The sequence below is a fragment of the Furipterus horrens genome, unplaced genomic scaffold, assembly GCF_987537825.1.
Source record: "Furipterus horrens unplaced genomic scaffold, mFurHor1.1.pri manual_scaffold_17, whole genome shotgun sequence".
NCBI classification, from domain to species: Eukaryota; Metazoa; Chordata; class Mammalia; order Chiroptera; family Furipteridae; genus Furipterus; species Furipterus horrens.
In genome coordinates, this window is record NW_028327187.1 from 118,631,882 (window position 1) to 118,650,410 (window position 18,529).

At 62.6% G+C, this 18,529-nt stretch overlaps 1 protein-coding gene across 1 annotated transcript; it reads left to right on the plus strand.

Moving 5' to 3' along the window:
• Window positions 1–694: 694 nt before the first annotated feature.
• On the plus strand, window positions 695–14,855 carry ASMTL (acetylserotonin O-methyltransferase like). The gene is made up of 13 exons (XM_090264757.1): window positions 695–873; window positions 1,963–2,094; window positions 3,333–3,380; window positions 4,852–4,916; window positions 5,447–5,508; window positions 6,367–6,475; window positions 7,178–7,529; window positions 8,992–9,154; window positions 10,628–10,812; window positions 11,927–12,059; window positions 12,732–12,875; window positions 13,141–13,263; window positions 13,923–14,855. The coding sequence occupies exons 1-13, from the start codon at window positions 781–783 to the stop codon at window positions 14,135–14,137; spliced, it is 1,824 nt and encodes a 607-aa protein (XP_090120883.1). The 5' UTR covers window positions 695–780; the 3' UTR covers window positions 14,138–14,855.
• Window positions 14,856–18,529: the final 3,674 nt, after the last annotated feature.

Consider the following 18,529-nt stretch of genomic DNA (forward strand, 5'->3'; position numbering starts at 1 on the left):
AGGCCAAAAGGGGGATCAGAACCCGATGTGGAGAAACCGGTTGCTGGACGGTGGCCCCTTGGGGGGGGTCGCCAAGAGGGGGGTCCGCGTGGGGTCCTGGAGGGTGACCCACTGTGTGTCTGCGTGTCTGTCAGCGATCTGTGCTTCTCTCTCTTCTCGGCCGACCCATTGATCATCGATCCGCATACGGCGTGAATCGCCCTGTGTATCTCGCTCTCGTCCATCGGTCCGTCCCTCTACACGGGGTTCTCCGCGGACCGTGATCCTGTCCCCGAGGAGCAGGGGCACCGTCCGGAGACAGTTCTTGTCGCCACCCGCGGGGAAGGGGCTGCCACCTCGTGCACGGCCGCCAGGCGGCTCCCGCCCCTCCCCTCCCCTCCCCTCCCCCCGCCCTCGAAGGGGCGTGGCCGCGTCGGTAGTGGGCGGGGCCTAGCGTGCGCGGCTCCCCCCATGGTGGGCGGAGCCACGTTGGCGTGCCTACTGCGGTTGGGGCCGGCTCCGCTGCCGTGCTAAGCAGGCCCGGAAGCGGAGCTTTATTCGGGGCGGGGCTCCGGCGTCGTGGGCGGGGCCGAGGTCGGGGCGGGGCTCCGGCGGCGTGGGCGGGGCCGAGATGGGGCGGGGCTCCGGCGTCGTGGGCGGGGCCGAGGTCGGGGCGGGGCTCCGGCGGCGTGGGCGGGGCCGAGATCGGGGCGGGGTGTCCGGGTCTGCGCACCCGCTGGTGTCGCGCCGCGTGGACCGCCGGGCTCCGCACGCAGGGAGCCGGGCGCGGGGCCGTGCGCGATGGTCTTGTACCCGGTGCTCCGGAAGCTGCTGGATAAGCACGTGGTGTTGGCCAGCGCGTCCCCGCGCCGCCAGGAGATCCTCAGCAATGCGGTGACTGCCCCCCGCCCCCCCCGGGGCCTGGGTCGCGCTGCGGCGGGGACCCCGGGGCCCGGGCGCCTATAGGGACTGGGGGCGGGTGACCCTGGGGCCTGGTGGCAGGAGGGGGCCTGGTGACACTGGGGCCTGGTGGCAGGAGGGGGGCCTGGTGACCTCTGGCTGGATCCTAGTGACCTAGGAGCCTAGCGACTGGGGGGCCTAGTCACCGGGGAGCCGGGTGCCTGGGAAAGGGGGGCCTAGTGACTGGGGGCCGGGGCCCAGCAGCCAGGACCTAGGACTCAGGAGCCTCATCTCCCGGCAGCCCGGTGACTCTGGGGCCGGCTGACCCTGGCCGGGTGGTTGGGGGCCCGGCTTGGCAGGGGTGACAAGGGGTGAGGCCCAGGGCCTTCAGGCTGAGATCTAGGGACCCGGCTCTCGTGACGGGGGTGGGGTCTGCAGGCCCGCCCGCTGGTGACCAGGGTCCTTATCCGTGGCCCGCGGGAGGGGGGCGGGGGGGAAGCTGGAGTCTCCGGGACCTCGGGTCAGGATCTCCAGGCCAGGCCGGGCTGAGGTCAGTGTGTCCAGCCGCCTCTGTGCTGGGGCTGGTGGAGGAGGGGGAGGGACAGAGCCATGCTCGGGGCGTTGGGGGGCTGCCAGAGAGACGGGGACCGGGCCCGCGGTGGTGGTCAGGGTCTGCGTTCCGGACCCTCAGGAGAGCATGCCCATGACCGGCCTCCTACAGGACTCTCTGGCCTGGCCGGACGTTTTTTGCTTTTGCCATTCTTGCAGGAAGTATGTTTTCAGTGGCTTGACCCCTGTGGGGTGAAACACTGGCCTTTGGGACGTCCTGGGAGCCCTTTGACCCCCAGGATCCAGGTGCCCAGCACTTCAGTCAATACCGCTCCCGGCCTGTGTGTGAGCGACGTGTGCAGAGGTCTTCCCTATAGGGCCCCCGGCCCCCGGCCCGGCCGGGCGGTGGCCCTGCGTGACCGTTGAGTCACCGGGCAGAGGGACTGTGCACCCACGTGGACTGTAACCCTTACGCACCCCTCTCCGCCTCCTTGCGTTCTTCCAGCCCTCACAGCCCCTCTTCTGCCCCGGCAGGGTCTCCGGTTCGAAGTGGTTCCTTCCAGGTTTAAAGAGACGCTCAATAAAGCCTTGTTCCCCGCCCCGTACGCCTACGCCGTGGAGACAGCCAAGCAGAAGGCCCTGGAAGTGGCTCGCAGGATGCACCAGGCAAGGGCGCCGCTTCCACCACCTCGGGTTCTCGGGCTGGGGGTGGGGGTCGGGGCCGACACAGACGTGTTCTGACCAGTGTCCTTTACAGCGTGCCGTGCGTGCGGCTTGTTTATTGCTGCGTGTTGCAGTGGGGCCCACTTTTGTTCTCATAGAACATTTACACAATACAGCTTATCAGCAAAGAACTAACATCGCCTGTCTGCTACTTTGTTACGCTGTTCTATACACTCACAGTTAGCATGAGTTCCTTTACAGGAAAGAGTTAACGTAGCTTATCTATTCCCATGTGTTACTCTGACTCCAAAAAACCTCCGCTGCCTTGCGGCATACCTCTTCAGGGGAAAGGCTAAGGGAGTAAACCCCGACAGAAAATCCGGAGCCGGAGTCCCTAAGGCGGTTTGACGTTGTAGTCAACACCGGCAACTCCTGCGGCGCACCTGAAGCCAAGCTGTATTGACTCCGTCTTTCCCTTGGACCCTTCAGCTGCGAAGAGAGGGGGGGTCTGCTGCATGGGCAACAGCAGACCCTCCATATCACCCTGCCCAGGCTCTGTAGCTTCAGCTTCACTGGAGAGGACACTCCAGCGTCATCGCAAGATGTCGATTCAACACGGGAGGAGACAGATACCGTGTCACCCCCGAGTCGGACTGCACAGCCATTCTCGGCGGTGCAGATAGACTCTTAAGAAGCTACACCATCGTCTCTCGAGACGGACGGCTGCCGACGACGACGACGACGACGACTTTATCACCCACTATTGTAGCGAATAGTATCGTTTATATACCATCGATCATGAATTACTTTGTTGCTCTGTAACACAGCATTGTAATTAATGTAACGGTATCATTTATTTTAATGTATCTATTAGTCGCTGTTACTATCCAATACCCTATTATAATTCATAGACTCGTGTCTTTCACAGTATGGAATTAATGTAGTTTATTGCTCTGTGTTGTGATACTGTCCTGTTGCCATTGGTGTAATAATTGCATGGTCGTTGATACTGTAAGTAGTGGCATAAATAAATGACTATTGAGAGGTTGGTTTCTGGCGGCGGAAGGTTAGTGTTAAAGTGCCACCCAACGTTGTGGGTGAGCAGCTCAGGGTCACGTTCCCGTCCTTGCTCAGCACGAGAGGACAGTAGGTCTTCCCCTTCGAAGTAAGTCTGGCTTCCGGCCACTGAGGCTGTGTCCCGTGCACTGCGATGTCTAAAGCAGCATTTGGATTTCTTGCAGAAAGACCTCCGGGCCCCTGACATCGTCATCGGAGCGGACACAATTGTGGTGAGCCCCGTCTCTGGCCTCCAGCTTGGTGGGCACGTCCTGGGTGACGGACGCAGGGGAAACCGGGGGCGGGCACGCTGGCTGCTGTTGGGGGTTCTCGGGGAGCGTCTGTCCCGGGCCGCCTTCTCAGCCTCTGGCCACATCGCCCCAATCTCTGTCTCTGTCTTCACGTGGCTTCTCCCTCTACATGAGCCAAACTTCCCTTTTCTTAAAAGGACGCCAGTCATACTCAGGGTCCCAGTAGGACCCTCACCTTAAATTTTATTGCCTCTGCAGAAACCCTGTTACCGAACACTGTGCCACTCACAGGGCCGGGGTTCAGGTAGAACCTGGACATATTTTTTGGGGGGGGACACAGTTCCCCCAGAGGCAGAGATTTGGGCCTTGGAGACTTGTGTGCGTGGTGATGGGAGGTCACACAGTCCAGTCCTCACTGAAAATTTGGGGGTGACAACCCTCTGTTCCAGCCCCGACTGCCTGCTGGCCTCATGCCAAGGGGCCAGCACCGTCTCCAGGTGGGAAGTCCTGACCCCCAGAATCAGAGACAGGGGCTGCATTTGCAGACAGGTCTTCAAAGTGGGCATTGAGGTAAATGAGGGCACTAGGCTGGTCCTGGTCTAGTCTGACTAGTGTTCGTGTAAGCGGAGATGGGGGCACAGACACACCCAGAGGGACGGCCGTGTGAGGCCACAGGGGGAGACGGCCGCCCACACGCCCAGGATAGAGGCCTCGGGCGGAGCCGGCCTTGCCCACAGCTGCACCTCAGGCTCCAGGATGGGGAGACAATGTCTGGTGTTTCAGCCACCCCACCTGCAGTCATTCATGGTAACCCGAGCTGACTGATGCATCTACTCTTGGGTATGTGCCCCCCCAAAAGTGAACAGATGTTCAAAGAAAATCTTGTACATGAAGGTTCATAGCAGCAGTATTTACAGTAGCCCAAAGGTGGAAACAGCTCAAATGTCTGTTAACGGAGAAGCAGATGAGCACAACAGGATCTAGCCACCCGGTGGAATAGTATGCAGCCCTGAACAGGAGCGAGGCTCTGACTCACGCTGCAGTGTGGATGGACCTTGAACACAGGATGCTCCAGTGAGAGAAGCCACACACACAGGGTCACATGGGGCCTTACGCTATTTATAACAAACATCCAGAACAGGGAAACCCACAGAGAGGCAAAGTGGGTTCGTGGTCGTCCGGGGCTAGGGAAGGACTGTTCGTGGCAGTGACCGGGTTACTTTTTGGGGGAGCTGAGAACGTTCTGGAACAAAAGAGTGATGATAATAGTACAACTCGGTGACTGTACTGGATGCCGCAGAACCGTTCATCTTAAAATGCTGGGTTTTTATCTCCTGTGAACCTCACCTCAAATTTTTTTGGAAAAGCGCAGACCGACAGACAGGGCGGCCTTTGCAGGCCCGGCTCAGAGAGGGGACACGCGTTCTCTCTCTCTCTCCCATGTCCCTTGCAGGCGATCGGGGGGCTGATCTTGGAGAAGCCCGTGGACAAGCAGGACGCCTACAGCATGCTGTCCAGGTGGGGACCCACGCCCGCCTCCTGGGCACCGGCCGCGTCAGATTGGGCCCGGGGCTGGGGGCGGGGCCTCCTGGGTCCAAGCAGAGGTGGCCCCTGCTGCCTTGAACTTCAGCTGCGTTCATTCCCCTCTGGTCCCTCCTCTTCCTCCTACGCGGGCACCCTCCCCAGGCCGCCCCCCTCCCTCTGAGCGGCTCCCACCCCCAGGCCAGCAGATCTCAGCCTGTGCTCAGGCACGGGGCGCCGGGTCTGGGTCCGCCCTGCGGGGTCGCGAGGGCCAGCGTCTTCCTCCGTCCAGGGGTAGCAAACGGACCCCCAGATAGAGCCCGTTGAAAGCGGTCCGACCCGGGGCTTCCTGGCACGGCCTGCCGCTCCTGGGGGTCCGCGCGCTCCCCGATGACGTGGACGCCCTGGGGAGGCTCTGGAGACCTGGGGGCCGGTGAAGGCCTGCGCGCTGGGTCCCCCCCCCCCGCCCCCCCCCCGCTCCCGCCGGAGATGCGTCACGTGTGCACGGGGGGTGCCTTGTGTTGCAGGCTGAACGGGAAGGAGCACAGCGTGTTCACGGGGGTCAGCATTCTGCACTGCCGCAGCCAAGGTACCCGCAGCTCCGCCGCGGGGCGGGGACTCTCGGGGGGGCGGTGCTCCCACCGCAACCGCCTCTGCGATCCTCCCAGGGGCGTCGGGGGCATGCGGGGGTCCGGAGGTTTCCTCTGAGCATCTCCATGTGTCCGGGTGGCGGACACACTGCGCCCTGACGCAGCCCGTGCCACGTGATGCCCAAGGTCACGTCTGGAAGGAGGACGCGGTGGGCGCACGCGGGCGTGTGCATGTCCTGCCGCGGTGACAGGCAGTTCCTTACAAATGCACACAGACCCCGAGGGGTCATTGTTCCGGGGGCTTGGACGAGCTTTGCGGTCAGGGAAGGAACCCGGGACAGAGCCGGAGCTCTAGCCCCGGGCCCCTGACGCCGTCCCCGGTCAGGGGCGCCCATGTTTGCTCACAGCAATGGGGCACCTTACCCTGAGGTCCTTGTCTCGCTTCAGCGTGGGGCTTTTTGGGGACAAAGCTCACGTCCCACGGAGAGATTTCATGGGTCCCTTCTCCAGGGCCTTAAACTAAAAACATTCACCCTCCCACGTCCTCGAGACCAGGTGTCTGAGGTCCAGGGGTCCCGGGGCTGCTCTCCATCCCCAGGCCCAGGGAGGGTCCCTCCCAGGCCCAGGGAGGGTCCCTCCGGGAGGGTCCCTCCCGCCTCTCCCAGCTCCGGGGGCTCCAGGCGTCCCTGGGCGGGGGGCCGCGTCCCTCCCATCTCTGCCTCTGTCTCCACGTGGGTTCCCCTCCGGGTCTGCGTCTCCTCTGCTTATCCCTTCTAAGGACACTGTCCCCACGTGCGGGGCACCCCCTGGGGGGGACGTGGAGGCTTGTGTCCTCACGGCGGGCCCTGTCCTTGCAGACGGCCAGCTGGAAATGGACATGTCAGAGTTCTACGAGGAGACGCGGGTGCGGTTCTCACAGCTGTCGGAGGAGCTGCTGTGGGAGTACATCCACACCGGGGAGCCCATGTGAGTGACCCCTGTCCCGCCCACGTGAGCGGGGCCCCGGGGTCGACCGGCAGCCAGTCCCCACCCTGCAGGGCCCGGCCGAGGGTCTGCAGGTCACTCCTGCTGCTCGGCCCGCTTTCTGTCTCAGGGCAGGCCGGCCACAGGGACGGCTCCGGGAGGCCGCTGTGGCCTGCAGCTCAGGCAGCGGGGTCTTCCTGCCCTCCACAGAGGGTCCTGGCTTGTCATGGACGCGAGTCTGGGGACAGAGGGGAAGGGGCCAGGGTCCCCCAGCCCTGGGTGCTAAGTCACAATGGAGGAAGGAGCTTCGGGGACCCCTTGTCCCCCATAAAAGGGTGTCAGCAGAGGCACCAGGGAATACCAAGGCCCAGGACCCCCATAAAAGGGCCCCGAGTGGTGTGTGTGGCCAGGGACGTGGGGGCAGCAGATCCCAGGGGGCTGGGGACCTTCCTGCACCCCCTGGAGTGACCGTGTACCAGGGCTGGTGTGGGCAGGCAGCGCTAAGGGTGACGTGGGGCCGGACCCCGAGCAGGAACCCGCCCGGTGGGAGGCTGGGCGCAGGCTCCCCGGGTTCTGTCTGCTGTCGCGGCAGATTTCAATGACACTGGAGCCCTGCCCGCTTTGACCCGACGACCTCAGACATGCCCTCTGACCCTTGACCTCCTCTCCCCCGCTCTTTCCCTGGCACCTGCCGCCCCTGCCCAGGGACAAAGCCGGCGGGTACGGCATCCAGGCCCAGGGCGGGATGCTGGTGGAGTCCATCCACGGGGACTTCCTGAACGTGATGGGCTTCCCCCTGAACCGCTTCTGCAAGCGGCTGGCCCAGCTCTACCGCTCGCCGCGCCCCGAGGACCTGCAGCGGGTCAAGCACGGCTCCATCCCCTCCGTGGACACCTTCGACGTGCCCAGCGACGCGGAGCTGCAGGGCGGCCGGGACCGGGACCGACCACCGGCCCGGGGCACCAACGGCAGGACGGACGCAGATCATAAACCGACGGTGGAGACCCTGCCGCCCACCGCCCTTCTGGAGCTGAAAGACGGCTTCAAAGCATCCAAGGTACCCGATGGGGGTCCTGGGCCGGCCGTGGAATTCACCCTTCCCTGTCCTGGGGACCAGGAGTCTGAGGTTCCAGGGGTCCCGGGGCCGCGCTCCCTCCCCAGGCCCCAGGGAGGGTCCCTCCTGCCTCTCCCAGCTCCGGGGGCTCCAGGCATCCCTGGGTGGGGGGCCGCATCCCCCCGTCTCTGCCTCCATCTCCACGTGGCTTCTCCTCTGGGTCTGCGTCTCCTCTGCTGTCTCTTCTAAGGTCACTGTCCTTGGACATAAGAACCCCCTGACCCTGGACAGTCTCCTCTCAGACCCCTCACGAATCCCACCTGCAAAGACCCTGTGTGCAAGCGGGGTTCCCTATAATAACAGAACCTGCTTATTTCAGGGCCTGCGAGCATTAGCGCTGCTCGCTGTGACCTCCTCGTCAGGAGAATCTGTGGTCGTGGGAGAGAAAGGGGGTGCTGCTGAGTTTGACCTTAAATTCTCTCACTTGTCTAAAAACAGGCATTCCAGCAGCGCTTCTGCACACGTGTGACTGTTACATGTTTCAGCTGTGCTGGGGCTTCAGCCGGTGACTTCTTTCCATCCTCCGCCAGCCATTTAGGAGCTCTGCCCTTTTCCACCTGCCTGGCCACCCGCCATCCTATCCATCCATCAGTCCTTCCATCCATCAGTCCTTCCATCCATCATCCATGCATTCATCGATTCATCCATCCATCCACCTGTCCATCCACCCATCCATCCATCCATCCATCCATCCACCCATCCATCCATCCACCCATCTGCCCACCCATCCATCCACCTGTCCATCTGTCCATCCATCCATCCATCAGTTCTTCCATCCCTCCATGCTTCTGTTCAGCCATCCACCCCTCCATGTCTCTGTCCTATCAATGTAGCAATCTATCAATCATCTATGATGTACCTATGCCACCATCCATCTATTCACCCACCACTCATCCATATCTAGTTATCGATCATCTGTGTCTCCTCATCCGGGCACCCGCTCCCCCATTTACCTCCTCCACGTCACAGAGGCCTCCCAGTGGCCAGACCTCTGGCCAAGCAGCGATGGTGGGACGACTTGGAGCGTTGGTGACCTCATCAGGTCCATCCTGTTTGTTCACTGTCCATATGGCTCAGCACCCTGCCCTTGCTGGACACGCCTTGGCTGTCACGGAAGGGCGCCCATGGCCAGCTGAGAGCTTGAGTGACAGTCCTCAGGGTCCCATGAAGGCATGGGTCCTGAGCAGCGTCGGGAACCTGCGCACCTGGGCGCGGACCTCTGTCTCCAAGGACAGCCCCGTCCTGAGCCCCTGGGGCTGGAACTCTCTCTGCTCTGGAGGAGAGAGGTCCCCTGCTGGCTGGCATCGTCCTCCGCGTTTCAGCCTGCATCTGTGGCCTCCGTGGGAGCGCAGGGTATTCCCTACACCACGCGGCGCATGTGACGGCACCCGCCTTCCGTGCACAGGTCCTGTTCGTAGCTTGCAAGATGAAGGTGTTTGATGTCCTGAGAGACGAAGCGTCACTCAGTGCCGTGGAGGTGGCCGGGAAGATCGACGCCTCTGAGAGCGGAACCGGGCGGCTGCTGGACGCCTGTGTGGCCCTGGGCTTACTGGACAAGACAGAGGGAGGTGAGGAGGCTGGGGGCGCTTTGCCGAGAGTCTCAGACGGCTGAAGCAACTCATGGAGTGGGGGGTAGCCTCCGCGCCAGGCAGGGCGGGCCTGACCCACTGTTCGTCTGTCCTTGGAAACATGCCGCTCCCCGGAGGGTGATGCCCAGGGTGGACAGGAGAAAGGAAGCAGGCATGTGCATGTGTGTGTGTTTGCACACGCATGTGTGTGTTAGGAGAATGACTTCTTAGGGGCTGTGGTCTCAGAGGGGATGTTTCAGTCAGGGTCCCCAAGAAGCAGAGGCTATAGGACATTTACGGGTGCACCACACAGACACTGGTTTATTTAGATGCGCAGACGAGGTGGAGGGGAGGGGGCCTCATGGATGATGCATGGATGGAGGGATGGATGGATGGATGGGTGGATGGAGTGATGGATGGTGGACAGATGGAGTGGTGAATGGACGGATGGATGGGTGGATGGAGTGATGGATGGTGGACAGATGGAGTGGTGAATGGACGGATGGATGGGTGGATGGAGCGATGGATGGTGGACAGATGGAGTGGTGAATGGACGGATGGATGGGTGGATGGAGTGATGGATGGTGGACAGATGGAGTGGTGAATGGACGGATGGATGGGTGGATGGAGCGATGGATGGTGGACAGATGGAGTGGTGAATGGACGGATGGATGGGTGGATGGAGCGATGGATGGTGGACAGATGGAGTGGTGAATGGACGGATGGATGGAAGGTCGGACAGAGGGATGAATGAGTATATAGATGGAGGGATGGGTGCATGGAGTGATGGATGGTGGACAGATGGAGTGGTGAATGGACGGATGGATGGGTGGATGGAGCGATGGATGGTGGACAGATGGAGTGGTGAATGGACGGATGGATGGGTGGATGGAGCGATGGATGGTGGACAGATGGAGTGGTGAATGGACGGATGGATGGAAGGTCGGACAGAGGGATGAATGAGTATATAGATGGAGGGATGGGTGCATGGAGTGATGGATGGTGGACAGATGGAGTGGTGAATGGACGGATGGATGGGTGGATGGAGCGATGGATGGTGGACAGATGGAGTGGTGAATGGACGGATGGATGGGTGGATGGAGCGATGGATGGTGGACAGATGGAGTGGTGAATGGACGGATGGATGGAAGGTCGGACAGAGGGATGAATGAGTATATAGATGGAGGGATGGGTGCATGGATTGATGATGGATGGATGGATGGATGGATGGAGGGATGGATGTTGGCCATGGAGGGATGGAGGGATGGATGGGTGGACCACAACCCAGCCCAGTGACTGTCCCCGGGGCCTCCACGCTCGCTGTAGCTGCTGCCGGCCGGGCTGTCTGTGAGCAGACAGCTCACACTTGTCAGGTGGACGGTGTTCCTGGGCGTCCTGCTGTGGCACTTGGCCGTGGGTGTCCGCGGCCGGGTCAGCCCCGGCGTCACCGTGGGGGCCCCCCTGTCACCGCAGGCTACAGGAACTCGGAGCTCGCCAGCCTGTACCTGCTGTCGGACGGCGACTACTCCCTCCACGGCCTCATCGTGGTCGACAACGACCTCACCTGGCCCTTCTTTTCTCACCTGGAGCGCGCGGTGCGGGAGGGCGCCAGCCAGCACCACGGGGTGCTGGGGACCACGGGGGACGACCCATTTCAGGTGGGCTCGCTGAGGATGCTCCCTCGTGCGCGGGTTGGGGGAAGGGCCGTGGGCACAGGGACCCTTGGAAGCCGCGGAGCATCTGCCTTCCAGATGCTGGGAGTCCTGGTGGAGGCCAGCGTGGAGGGGGCGGTGGGGGGCCCTACGCAGGCCGGGCCTGGTCAGCAGGGCGGGATGGACCGGGGCTCCCTGGGGAACAGCCGGTGCCCAGAAGGGCCTGCTGGGGGCGGACCACACGGGAGCGAGGTGGTCCGTCGGAGTCTGTGTGTGACGTGGAAAGGCGTGTGATGGAGCGTGGGAGACGGGGACAGAGAGGGACAGACAGACAGACAGAGACAGACACGTGAGAGGGACAGACAGACCCAGGGACAAACAGACAGACAGAAAGAGACAGACACGTGAGACAGGAAGACAGCAGCAGAGAGAGACAGCGGCAGCAGCGGCAGGGATGAGGTTGGGGGGCCGCTGAGCAGAGAGATAGGAGGCGACTGAGAGACAGCCCCTGGTGTCACCCAGAGCAGGGTGAGGCTGTCTGTCACACGTGTGGCCACGGGGGACCGCAGAAAGGCCACCTCCGCCGGGGTCAGGCAGCATGCGCCAGCGGGCAGCGCCCCCACTCCAGTCAGTGCCACGGGGGTGGGGGAGGCTGGGGACAGAGGCCTGGGGGCGCAGTGGGGGCCGGGCTGGGGGTGGCTGAGCTGGGTGGGTTAGGGCTGCAGCAGCAGCGACCAAGGGGTACGGCTCAGACCCCCGCCGTGGGAGAGCGCAGGAGCCAGGCTGCTGCCTCCCTGTGACAGGCAGACAGACGGACAGACGGGGGCAGAGGATGGAAAGGCAGAGCTGTTCTGAGCCCCCAGAGGTGCTGAGGCTGGGGGCGCCCTGCCGCTCCATCCTGGCTGGGCCCCAGAAGCCCCCGTCCCCACTACACGCTGCCCCAGGCCTCAGGGACACTCAGCTGTGTCCCGTGGCTGATGTGGCTGGAACTGCCCTTGCTACGGGTCCCCACGGCGATGCTGCACACGGTCCAGCGCCCCCGCCCCAGCCCTGCCGAGCCCCCGGCCCACGGACAGGCCTGGGCACCTGCCTGCCGGCTCACACCCCGCTCCTCCTTTAGGGCTCCTTCTCCCAGAGCCGGGACGGGAAGCGGCAGTTCCTGCGGGCCACGCACGGCCTCATCAAGGTGGCTGCTCGCCAGGTGGCCGCGGCCTTCGACCTCTCTCCGTTCGCGTCCGCCTGCGACCTGGGCGGTGCGTACACCGCCCCCCCCCCCCCCGACCGGGAGTCGGGTGCCAGCAGCTCTGTGTATTCCCTTCCTCGTGCCTTCCCTGCAGGGTTCTCTCTTTACAAACCGCCTAAGGACCCCGATTTGGCCGGGTGGGTACTGGGTTTCGGGCAGACACTCCCAAGCGCTGGGAGGTCCTGCGGATGTCCCCAGCCTCCAGTGGAGGTTAGGGGACCCTTTCTGGTGGCTTCCGAGGTGGGTGAGAACTGGAGCCCTCTGCCCCCCCCTGTTCAGGTCAGATGCCCCCCCATGCTGGGCTCTGCCCCCCGGCCCAGTCTTTACCCGGCAGGGTCCCCAGAGGACTCCTGAGCTGCCCGCTTGGATTTCCCCCTTCTCTCTGCATGCCCTTCCTCCCGGTGGCCCAAAGTGGCTGCTGCGGAACCAGCCATCACACCTGCATCCCCACGGCGGCAAGGAGAGGGACAGCCTCATCCCCCACAACTGTGCCCTAGGGGTTCCCCCGGGAGGCGGTGCGCACCCTCTGGTCACCTGCTGCCCTGCGTGGTCTTGACCTTGGCTGGCCTCAGCCCCCGTCCTGGAACACGGCTCGGTTTTGCCAAGGTCGGACTTTGGAGACGGACCCAGGGACTCGTAAGCGCCAGGAAGGTGGGGCTCACGCGTGTGTTTGCCCCTGCAGGCTGCACAGGCGCCCTGGCCCACGAGTTCGCCCGGCAGTACCCGCGTCTGCAGGTGACCGTGTTCGACCTCCCCGACCTGATCGCGGAGGCCGCGTGTTTTCGACCCGACGGACCCCAGACGGAGCGGGTCACCTTCGTGCCAGGTGGGTGCTTCCGTGGTTTTATACCCAGACAGCGCTTGGCTGACGCCGGACACTGAGCTGCGTGCGTGTGTGCGCGTGTAAGTCTGGGCCGTGGCACGCGCGTGTGATGCTGTTTGTGCTCCTGTGTCCCTCCGGCGCGTCACCTCCGTCTGCACAGCTGCCCCTTTGCCGTTCAGCTGAGAGGCTGGCGCCTCCCCGTTCCTGTCCCGGGGCGGACAGGTTCCCGTGTCCCTGATGGGATGGTGACGTTTTGCATTCAAACCAGGTGACGTTTTCAGCGACGCCCTCCCGCAGGCGGACCTCTACGTCGTCTGCAGGATCCTCCAGGACTGGCCTGAGGAGCGGGTGCACCGGCTGCTGAGCCGGCTCTCGGGCCACTGCAGGCCAGGTGAGACCGTGCCTTCTCTGTAAACATAACGTCCGTGTTCACGTCCAAGAAGAAGGGACTGACTTATAACAGTCGGCTGCCGCCGTCCACCCTCCGGTGCTCCGTTAATTGTCCTCCCCGGGGACACGCTCGATTCGAGGGGGGTGGGGCCCCGTTTCTGCACGATTTGGCACCCCCACCCTGAGCGGCGGGCCACCAGCGTGTCCCTGTCCTGGCCCCAGAGCTGGGATGGTGTCTGGGTCTCCTGCCAGACCTCCCCCGCCTTGTCCCTCCACAGCCTAGCCCCTCTCGCTGGCTCATGCACCCTCTGCTCATCATCCAGTGATTGCCCCCCGGGGGGTGCAGAGGACCAGGCCCCCCTCCCCCCGCCTACTCAGCTCCCCATCCCCCCTTTCTGTCGCCCCTGCTCACTCCTCTGTCTCTCCCTGTCCCCTCCTGAGTCTCTGCCTCCCTACGCTACCCCTGTCTTCCTGTCTCTCTCCCTCTCTGTCCTTCCATGTCTGTCTGTCTGTCTGTCTGTCTGTCCCTCCGTCTCCCCCTCTGGCTCCCCAGCCTGGTGGGAACGGTCTGCAGCCTGTGGCCCATCAGGGCTGGGCTCCCCGGGGCCCCCTTCCCTCTGCCCTTGGGCAGGACCCCATTGGCCTCTCTTGTGCACACAGGGGGCTGCCTCCTGGTGGTGGGGCCGGCGCTGGACGAGGGGAAGCGTGGACCGCGGCTGGGCCCGCTGCAGGCGCTGAACACGCTGCTGCAGACGCCGGGCCGGGAGCGCACGCTGGGCGAGTACCGCCACCTGCTGCACGCCCACGGCTTCACAGACCTGCGGGTGGCGCGCACGGGGACCGGCCTGGACGCCATACTGGCCACCAGGGCCTGAGGATCCGCCCGCACGCCGGTCACGGGGACGTTCTCCCAGGCGGCTGCGGGCCCGCAGTCCCTGTGGTGGCCCGTCAGGTGGACAGTTGGCTGCAGGGGGCCGGTGTCACCGCGGAGGTTAATGACTGTGGCTTGCACCGGCTCCTGGCGCCAGTGAGTGCATCTGAGGTCCGTCCCGTGAGGATGCTGGGCCACCTGACCTCCGCGGAGGCCCCCGGTGTGCCCGGCAGGGCGGCCACCTGGCCAGCGTGTCTCCGTGGCAGGTGCTACGTCTACGGGGCCCTCTCTCCACCGGCCCCTGTGCTCATCTTTCACGTCAGCCTTCAGTGTCCCCACGAGGTCACCGCTGTCCTGTCCTGCTGGGTCTCTGCGGGCCACGGCCCCCCCCCCCTTCCGGCTGGTTCAGGGGCGTCTTGAGAAGGTCACCCAGAGGCTCTTCTTCCTTGAGGTTGCCTGGGTGATGGCACGGCAGCCGCCTGCATTCCCCAGCGGATGGTGTTTGGGACGGGAAGGAGCTCCGGGCACATCCCGGGGCCGGGCTGGGCTGGCAGAGGGGGGCAGGTGTATTCTCTGGGGGGGTCTAGAGGGGACAGGCTGTGAGGCGGAAGCCCGTCCTCCTTCTGGGATTGCGTAGCTTTTGTGTCTGATGTTGTTTTAGTTTGTACACTCAGCCTATAGGAATAAGATCATTAAAAACTTAACAGGGGAAAATGACGGAACTCAGGTGTGAGAGTTTAGCCTTAACTGATAGGCTTGAGTGATTAACGCTGTGACGAAAGCCGAAGCGTTTAGCCCTCACTGATAGTCTGTGACTGAGGTATGGGGAAGGCTGTGACCCCAAAACCTTTGTCAGTCAGCAAACCTCGGCCTCCAGAATTTTGCCTCGAGGGTGGCGGCGGGCCGGGGGACCCCACTTGCCGTTCGGTTAACCCTTCCACCAGAGATTCTGATCCAGAGGGTCGAAGGGAAGCCTTTCCCCACTTTCCCCAGGCCGTTCCAAACTCCGACTTCCAGACATATCTCCTGCGGCAGCCCTTCCCTTTGTAAGACAGAAGCGTATTCCGCAGAGATGCCCTCTTCCTGGTTTTAGGGTCTCCCCCTAGAGGAAGGTCACCCCATGCCGATGGCGCTTATCGGGGTGGGTCTGATGATCTGTTTGGTACCCACAGGTCATCAGAGAGACCCAGGTCCGTCCAAGCGCTCCGCAGCTCGCCTAGGTGAGACTTGGACCACCTTCCAGGTCGGGCTGCGGGGAGAGCCTGGTAAAGACAGGGTACAATTACCGAGTCATCTAGAAACGGAGAGTTGGAAGATCCTGAGCCTCCTGGATCTGCGGCCTGTCCCTGGGGCCTTTTACATGAGCGATGTCCCCAGACACAGAAGGCGACAGACGTACACTGCCTGGGACCCCATCTGGTGTCCTAAGAACAAAAATAACAGCACCAGCAGCTCATCCATCAGGCCGCTGAAGGCTGATTGGGTGAAGATGGCTGTTGACTGAAAATGTCCCCAAACTCCACTTGAGGCTCAGGGACTCACTGAAGTATCTGTTTACTTAAAACTGTGAGTGCACACAGTCTTCTGTGTTTGGGCAACAGAATGACAGGCTGTGCTGTTCAGACACACACGCTGTGCCTGGAACGGTCCCAGCTGTCACACACGCAGGGATACAGCCAGAGATGCCGCGCTGTGGGGGTTCAGTGTTCATTGCAGGGAAAGCCAGCGGAAGTTTGATACAGAACTTCGAGGCATGTAATTTTCTGTGCAAGAATGGGTTTTATGCAGAATCTGTAAATTGTTTTACTATATATGATTTATATAATTATACATAATTCTACACACCCACAAGTGTATATTTTTGATTTATATGATATATACATAATTCTACACACCCACAAGTGTATAGTTTTGATTTATATAATATATAGAGTTCTACACACCTACAAGTGTATAGTTTTGATTTATATAATATATACAGAATTCTACACACCCACAAGTGTATAGTTTTGATTTATATTATACAGAATTCTACACACCCACAAGTGTATAGTTTTGACTTATATTATACAGAATTCTACACACCTACAAGTGTATAGTTTTGATTTATATAATATATACAGAATTCTACACACCCACAAGTGTATAGTTTTGATTCATATTATACAGAATTCTACACACCCACAAGTATATAGTTCCAGAAGGACAACTTGGACCTCCCCACCCCACCCTGTACCCTCAAACCTGTGACCCCCCCCAAACCCACGGGACACCCCAGGCCAGAGTGTAACAGCCAGGTAAGGCTTGTGGGAAGCTGAGGAAGGGTCCCTTGCTGCCCTTTATTTACATCTGTTGGAAATTTTCTTCGTACACAGTGAAAACGGTCACAAGAGAAAATAAGATTTACAGCCCTTTTGGTTTTAAACACTGTGCAAAGGCTGGTTTTTTATTTTCTTTTTTCTTTTTTGGAGCATCTGCAAACGGATGCCAGGCGGCATGCACACGTGTCTGCCTTCAAGGGTTTTCTTCTTTGGGAATCCACGGGGAGCTCAGGGTGGGCGTCCTGCGCCTGACCCGAGCCGCGCCCCCAGGTGCAGTTCATTCATCCATTCGCACCCGGGGAGGTCTCCATGCGTCCCTGCGTGAAATCGCGGTATTGGCGGGGCGCGGTGGGGGGACAGGCTAGGGCGCCGGACCACAAAGGTATGGCCTAACCGGACGTCGGCTCGGCCCTCTGGCTGCCTGTCAGGGTCCCCGCGAGTCCCCACTGAGCAGACCGGGTGACCTGACGGCAGGGCCGGGCTCACAGCACCTGCGCCCCTCCCCCATCATGGCTTGGATGCCTCATCCAGGGCCTTCACCTGAGACCTGAGGGCGTTTAAAGCTTGCCCAGCCCCGGCTGCTGTGGCTCAGTGGGTTGAGCAACATCCTGCGAGCCAAGTGTTGCCGGTTCGATTCCCAGTCAGGGCACGTGACTAGGCTGCACATCAAGTCCCCAGTTGGGGGCGCGAGTGAGAGGCAACCACACAGTGAAAAAAATAAAAATAAAAAATAATAAAATAAAGCTTGCCCCGCCCCCCTTTTGAATTGAATCCATTCTCGCTGCAGCCGTGTTTCCAATACTCGGGGGGTGGGGGGTGGGGGGTGGGGGGTGGGGGCTGGGGGGCGGCCAGACTCGGTCACAGACCCCGCGGCCCCGCCGGCAGCGGCCCACCGCCAGCTCTGCGCAGGTTGGCATGAGACCTCGGGACAGTGCTGAGAAGTGGGGGGCAGGCCTCAGTCTCCCCGCTGGGGTCTTAGTGACCCCCTTGGGGCACCTGCCCCAGCCGCCCCTCTGCTCAGCATCGTCTGCCTTTCCCAGGTCCTTGTCCAGTGCGCGAGGCTGCCTGAGGCACAGCAGCGCGGGCTGGGTCGCCCCTGCTGGGCCGCGGCGGGGTGAACATCGGTCCCCAGAGCCGCGCCCCCCACTGCCCAGGCCGAGACAGGCTGGTCCTGGGGTCAAACCAAGGCGCATGGACGCTCTTCTCATCCCGGGTTCCAGCCTGCAGGGCAAACCCCGCCCCCGCCCAGGAGTCGCGACCTCCCGGTCCTCTCCCCGAGAACCCCACGCCGGCTGCGGGCACCCACCCACTTCCCCGCCCCAGGTGAAGCCACAGCGCTGCGCCAGCACCTCCGAGGCCGGCCGCAGCCCCGCCCACAGGGCCTCAGCCCCGCCCCCCGAGCCGCAGCCCCGCCCCCGCAGGGCCTGCTCCAGCGCAGCGCCGGCCTCTGCACTTGCAGCCTCAGGCCCCGCCCCCCGGCCCGACATATGCAGCCTCAGGCCCCGCCCCCAGGGCGGCGGCCCCGCCCCCGGAAGGCCTGCTTCAGCGCAGCGCCGGCCTCTGCTCTTGCAGCCTCAGGCCCCGCCCCCAGCCCGACACCTGCAGCCTCAGGCCCCGCCCCCCCGCCGCTCCCCAAGGTCAAGTGAGGACGCCGGAGACGGGCAAGCCGCAGACCTGGGTGCGCAGGGCGCCCCGTCCATCACCCCCTCAGGGCCCGCGGGGGTCACGGCTGGTGGGGACACACACACACAGCAAGGGAATGACAGGGACGGAGGGAAGGAGAAGAGGCACAGGAGCCCGGCTTCCGAGTCGCCAGCAAGCCGCTGCTCCCGGCCTCGGCGCGGCTGTCACCCCGGCCGGACTCCCTCCCGGGGACCGAGGGCGACCTGCGCGCCACTTCATTCCAGTCGGACAAAACGCTCCCAATGTTTCAAAGCAACAGGGTCTCCGGGGCCTCCCGGGGGGCGGGGGCGGGGCAGGTGCGGACGAGCGTGGCAGGCAGCGCGCGCCCTGCTGTGCCCCGTGTCGCAGCCCCTGGCCCGGCGCGCAGCCACCAGGGGTCACGGGGTCAGGGC